Below are 6,000 nucleotides of genomic sequence, written 5' to 3'. Positions count from 1 at the left end.
ACCTGGGGCTTTGACTTGCCCTCTGCAGCCGTCCTGTGCCCGTGGCGTGTCAATCCGATCCTCCAGTCCCCCTTCCGCTGCTTAGTTTCGTTTCTGCCCACTGATCAATCGGCGGGCCACTTGAGAGGCCCTGACTGCGTCCATCCTCGTATGCGTTCATGTCGGCGAGCGCGTCCTGCACAGGCACAGTAAGAGGTTGCCTCTTACTGCGCAGGACACGCTCACCAATGTGAATGCGTATGAGTTTGCGCACGGCCAGGGCTGTGCAGGTGCAGTGGCCCACTAAATGATCAGCCGGCAGCAACAAAGCCGCGGAAGGGGGCCTGGAGGATTGGTTTGGTACATCGCGGGCACAGGACGGCTGCAGAGGGCTGGTCAAAGCCCCAGGTAAGTGAAACTCTTTTTCTTTTGTTCAGTTAAGGTTCATTTTAAGTTTAGCATTTCTTTCAGACACTACACCCATTACTAACTGCTACACATTTGTACAATACCACCTTACTGCTCATATTTTTGTAAGTAGATTAGAGTACAGTTTAAGAAATCCTTTAGCTTTTTTTTTCGATGTATTCTTGACAGTATCTTTGATAGTTTGTTTCATTGCCATCTGTTATCAGAAGCGATCAGACAGCAGATATGACAGCTTCATTTAGCTGGCATGGAGCCTAAAGCAGGCCATAAACATCAGTTCTCCCGTATCGATCATTTCGATAGTACTGATGAGAAATCGGTGCAGCATTTGGCCTGCTCAACTGATTGATTTCTGAGCAAAATAGCTTGATTGGTCCAGGAAGAAAATTTCAGTTGATCGGTGGCGGATCGGGAGCGAACTGCAAGCTGCGTTCCATTCAGCGACCGATAGGAAGGTACTCTCACCTGTCCGGTCTTTACTTCGCCCCAGCGTCTATTTCACTTCCTGTCCCTGGGCAACAGTGTGACGTAATGCAGAGGATAGGCCCTAGGGGCCTCTAGTGGTCACAGAGCCCCTAGTGTCTGTCCCCTGCACTACACTACACAGGCTCCTGGGGACAGGAAGTGAAGAGAAGCATCCAATGGATAGAAAAGAAGCAGGGACTGGGACAAGCAGAGACCAGGACCACAGAGGACATCCCCCAGGTGAGAACAATGGGGGGGGGGGGGTTGGACTGGGATCCTGGCAGGCACACAGGCTGGAATCGTTTGACGATCTGTGTGCAGTATATGCAGACAACTGATCAGATAATTCCTCTCCCTGATCAGATAATGATTAGATAGGGATATATCTGCTGGCCACATCTGCTGTTACCTGCCAGCTTGTAAAGGTGCGTACATACGCGCTACCGCCGGCAACAATGGGTCCGCCGGACCCTCCCGCTTAAGTTTTCACGCAACATGCCACCGGATCATGGAGAACAGGTGTCGGCAGATGGAGATAAAATGACACAGTGTAAAGGATGGAGCGCGCAGGTCAAACAGGTGAATTTGTTTAATTGCCATGAATATTGTGAAGTTAAATGGGGCCACGGGGGAGCACTAGCAATTTGGGGGTAGACCGGAGGGGGGGGGGGGGCTGGAGGAAGCGGAGCAAGGGGGATTGTCAGCCAGCTCTGGGGCTCCGATGCTGTGGGCTGTCACTCTACTGCCACACCCCATGATCTTCTGGATGGAAATTGATGAAAATGACTATTGGGAAGCCATGCTGAGGCACCACTCTCTCTGTCTGGTACCACCTCACTGTTCTACAGAGAATGTAATCTGAGGATTGAAACTGTTACGTGTGCCCACTTGTTACAGGTTCTCTTTAAAGAAGCAAAAGGTAAAAATGCTGCTACCGGAAGGTGATATTTTCCCTGACCTGCAAAACTTGCACGAAATCTGTAGTTGTGCTTTAAATATATTCATTAGCCATGGGGATTCTGTGTGTACTCGCGAGCCATCTGTAGTAGTTTGAAGCGAGCTCGAGGTCGCACTGACATTGTCTTTTTCCATGAACATCATACCTGAAAAATTTGTATTCATCTCCCATCGATCAGGAACTTGTTGTGCAATATTATTCTTCGCCAGCATCGTCCGTCTTCCCTTTCTCTCTGCACAGAGCGAGCTCTGCATTCCACAGTCAGGTCACATAATTTACAAGACTTTTATTAACACTTTAATTAAAAGGTTTAAGCTTACATAATATTTAAAACAATTATTAGGTACAAAAGGATTTGAGAATGCACAGGCGTGGCTTACACATCTTCCCCCCAAATGTCTCTCGTGTATATAAAACATTGCCCGAAGTCTTGGCAGCTGGATACCTGATCGGTGATTGACACGGCGCATTTTGGTGCCTGGAAGACTGCGACTGCATTGCCTTTGGCAGTGCTTTGTGTTTATAATACAGAACTGGTTTCGAGTCTGTTTCCAGTTGGTCCTTGCATAAATAAGGTCACTTCTTTGGTCAGTTGCACGCTGAGGGATTAATGAGGTGTTCAGTGGCGTTTCATGGTACTTAGGACCCATCCTCTTGGCATGCGTCAGTGTGCACGTCACATGTCTGAGATGAAAGGAAGGACTCCCAGGTGGCAAGGCACTGCAAGAGAGAGAGAGACAGATGTCTGAGAAATTACATTTATGCACAGAATTGATGAGAAGTTAAAGTAGTACATTCTAGAGGCAGAATACAAAAGCTAGGCTGTTATTCATTTAATCTCCAGGTGAAAGGCAAGTCTGATGACACGAAGAGTTCAAACTTTCTACACTCAGATGTCAGAGTGTCAGTACAGCGTACACGCACATTTTAGACTTTTTGGGGTCAAAATGCCTGTTCAAAATCGTCCCTGGACGCCCACAGGGCCCCCAAGCCAGCTTATTGGCTCCCCCTTAACTTTATCGTCTCCAGGGCCCCTGCAGAGTTTGCAGCAGCGTAGTGACTCACCTATCCCAGCCGTCATGCTCTTCCATTCTTTGCATTCTAGTCTAAGAATAACCCTCCAACCAATAAGCCTAACACACTTCTCCCACTTATATACCTAAATATTTATTATTATTTAGTATTTATACCTAAGAATAAATGAAACATCCCAGCCATGCTTCCCAATCAGTCACTAATGCTTGCTGATCATTTGTGCCGCTTGTCAAACTCAAATATCCCAGTGCCACTTACCAATTGCTTGCCAAACACTTAATGATACACGCGCCAAACTAAAACACCCCAGACCTGTTTGTGGATCACTGTGCGGTGCTTGCCAAACACTTGTGCTGCTAACCGCCACTTTCCGATACTTGCATCAAAGTTTAACACCCTGCCACTCAATAGCCACAAAATTATACTGCGGTCTGTGGGACTGCCAGACGTGACGGTAGCTGTCAAGAAGAAATTAAATCTCTCATGTTCTCTCATTATATATATATATTTTTTATAAATGTGGCTTACACTCAAGAATAAGATTTCAAAAGTGTAAGAAAAAAAAATCATGCACAGATTGAAGGCCTTTATAAATAAGCCAGGGTGGGTACAGCTGGCATACCAGGTTCCCTGAAGGGCAGCAAGTACACCGCTGGGATTCCCATCAGTCCGCACATGAGCACAGCGAAGCACTGCGGTCCCATCAACATTCCTGCTTCGCCCAGCTCCAATGACTTCCACCTCATAAGCGATATGGTAACGCACTGCTGAATTTGCAGAGGCTTGGCGGCGATTAGAAAACTTCCCAGTGCAAGGCGGTGTGCTATGCCCCACTGCCTTGCCATTGCACTACCCTGCGGTAAATCAGGGTAATGCAATGCATACTTTCAATGCAGGTGTAAAAGGGGCCTCAAGGAAACCTGTGAAAAAAAGTGCCTCAAACAGGAAGGAATCCTCCTTGGCTGGGTGATTCCAGCTTGGTCCCCACTGCAAAACCGTTGACAAGGGCTTGTCTATGATTTGAACTCCGCAGTACCATAGGCCCAATCGCTCGGATTTTCCACCAAACTCGAGCTGATCCATGCTATTGCATAGGTGTAGGTGTAGACCCTACTCCAAAAATAAATTCTTGCTTAGCTGAGCTACAGGCATGGATGAATGATAACTGGTTGAAAGTGAATGCTGACAAAACTGAGGTCCTTTTTGTCCAAAGCCAGCGCTCACCATCAAAACAGCTCTATCCTAAGGCCCCTTTTACACTTAATCAGTTGCTCTCAGTTATAACTGAAAGAAAACTGATTTTCAAAGTAATGCCCATGTTTTCCTATGGCCTCTTTTACACTTAACGCGTTTTAACTGAATTCTTCTTCCCAATGCACTGCTATTGAAAAAACGCGTACCAACGCGCACTAACCCGTACTAACGCATACCAACTGATTAAGTGTAAAAGGGCCCTAAAGCAACACCAATCAGGATTGGGAATTCAGACATAAACAGCTCCAACCTTGTGCGCAGCCTTGGCGTACTAATCGATGGAGAACTGAGTTTCAGAAACCAAATTTCATCTGTAGTTAAATCTTCCTACTTTCATCTGAAGAACATTGCAAAGATTAAACATCTGATTCCCCCAAAGGATCTTCCAACCCTAGTTCACGCCTTCATCACATCACGGCTGGACTACTGCAATGCCCTTTATGCTGGCCTCCCCAAAAAGGACCTGCGTCGCCTGCATTTAGTGCAGAATGCTGCTGCCAGATTGCTAACAAACCAGCCTCGCCACTGTCACATTACACCGATCCTTCGCTCACTGCACTGGCTGCCAGTAGAATGGAGAATACTCTTCAAGATTGGACTGCTGACATTCAAATCCCTACACAATCTGGGCCCTGGATACCTGAAGGACTTGCTGAAGCTGCACCACACCTCTCACAACCTCAGATCAGCTAGTTCTATAAACTTGGTTACTCCCAGAGTGCACCTCAGTGCAGACGTGCTTCAGGGGGTCTCAGCACTGGAACAGCATGAGGGAGGATGGGGGAAGCCTCTAGAGGAGCCAGAGGCTTCTCCCTCCCAAGTTAAGTATCTGTTTCCTGCGTTTAATAGACAGACAGGTTTACTTTAGCTGCTTAACAACAAAGCCGATGGGCGTGACCACAGCGGCAGCCCCAGGGCCGCCTAACGCCAACTGGCGTCAAGTCCTGGGGCGGGGATTTGCAGGAGATCGCGCACGCGCCGAAACTTCGCGACTGTTAGACGGCAAAAACACTGTACAGCGCTGCGATCTAAGGCAGAAGCCTATGACAGCCGATCGCGCTCATTGGCTGGCAGGGGGAGGGAGGGCGGGGAGGGTGGGAAAAAAAAAGTAGTAATATTTATTTAAAAATAAAACAAAAACAAATTTATAAAAATTAAACATCCTGGGAGCGATCACAGCCCACCAACAGAAATCTCTGTTGGTGGGCAGAAAAGGGGGGAATCACCGGTGTGCTGAGTTGTATGGCCCTGCTTAAAGCTGTAAAAAATAGCATGGTTACTAGGGGGGTGTAAGCCTACGGTCCTCAAGACGTTAAATGCTTGTGTTTTACCTAAATGGAAAAGCCTAAAACCTTTGACTGGATTGACTGAAACAATAAATAGATAATTTATAAAGCATGCAAGCTCTTTAGTGGCTGTTTTAAAGCCAGTCATTCAAGATGATGACATTCCAGTCTATCCATGTGTGTCAGCGTTCGAGTTCTGCTGATGTTAATTTCTAATGATACCAAAATGACTTGTAAGATTATCGTTTATTACAAAAAACTAACATATTATGCAGCTTTGTAAAATAAATGAGTAAGGGGCGTAGATGACAAACGTAAGGCAATCACAAGAACATGACATAGGAGGGGAGGAGGACGCTACCCATAAGGCGTATCACCTTGTACATACAGTATTACGCCGACAGCTGCTCACTAGGAAATCAGCACGAAACTCTGGGAGTGTATTACAGGAGGTTGCCTTTGATTTGGGGATGTTTTTTTCTGTGCAAATTACTTACACATCCAGCAAAGCCCTTGAGTTTTTTTCTCTTACTTTGATTTCTCAGCAGACTACAGTGACTGCTTTGAAAACATCAGTGATGGATTTGCAACTGC

At 46.6% G+C, this 6,000-nt stretch overlaps 1 protein-coding gene across 3 annotated transcripts in view; it reads right to left on the bottom strand.

The window, feature by feature from the left end:
• Positions 1-2,102: 2,102 nt before the first annotated feature.
• SNX7 (sorting nexin 7) overlaps positions 2,103-6,000 on the bottom strand; it is a 167,071-nt gene continuing 163,173 nt past the window's right edge. For all 3 annotated transcript variants that reach the window (XM_068239763.1, XM_068239764.1, XM_068239765.1), the window contains exon 9: positions 2,103-2,551. In XM_068239763.1, coding sequence (XP_068095864.1) covers positions 2,471-2,551 — 81 coding nt within the window. In that variant the 3' untranslated portion in view covers positions 2,103-2,470. The remainder of the gene's footprint in view (positions 2,552-6,000) is intronic.

This window comes from Hyperolius riggenbachi, chromosome 6, assembly GCF_040937935.1.
Source record: "Hyperolius riggenbachi isolate aHypRig1 chromosome 6, aHypRig1.pri, whole genome shotgun sequence".
Lineage (NCBI taxonomy): Eukaryota > Metazoa > Chordata > Amphibia > Anura > Hyperoliidae > Hyperolius > Hyperolius riggenbachi.
Note: the sequence above shows the minus strand (reverse complement) of the source record. Positions and strands in the feature narration are given on the sequence as shown.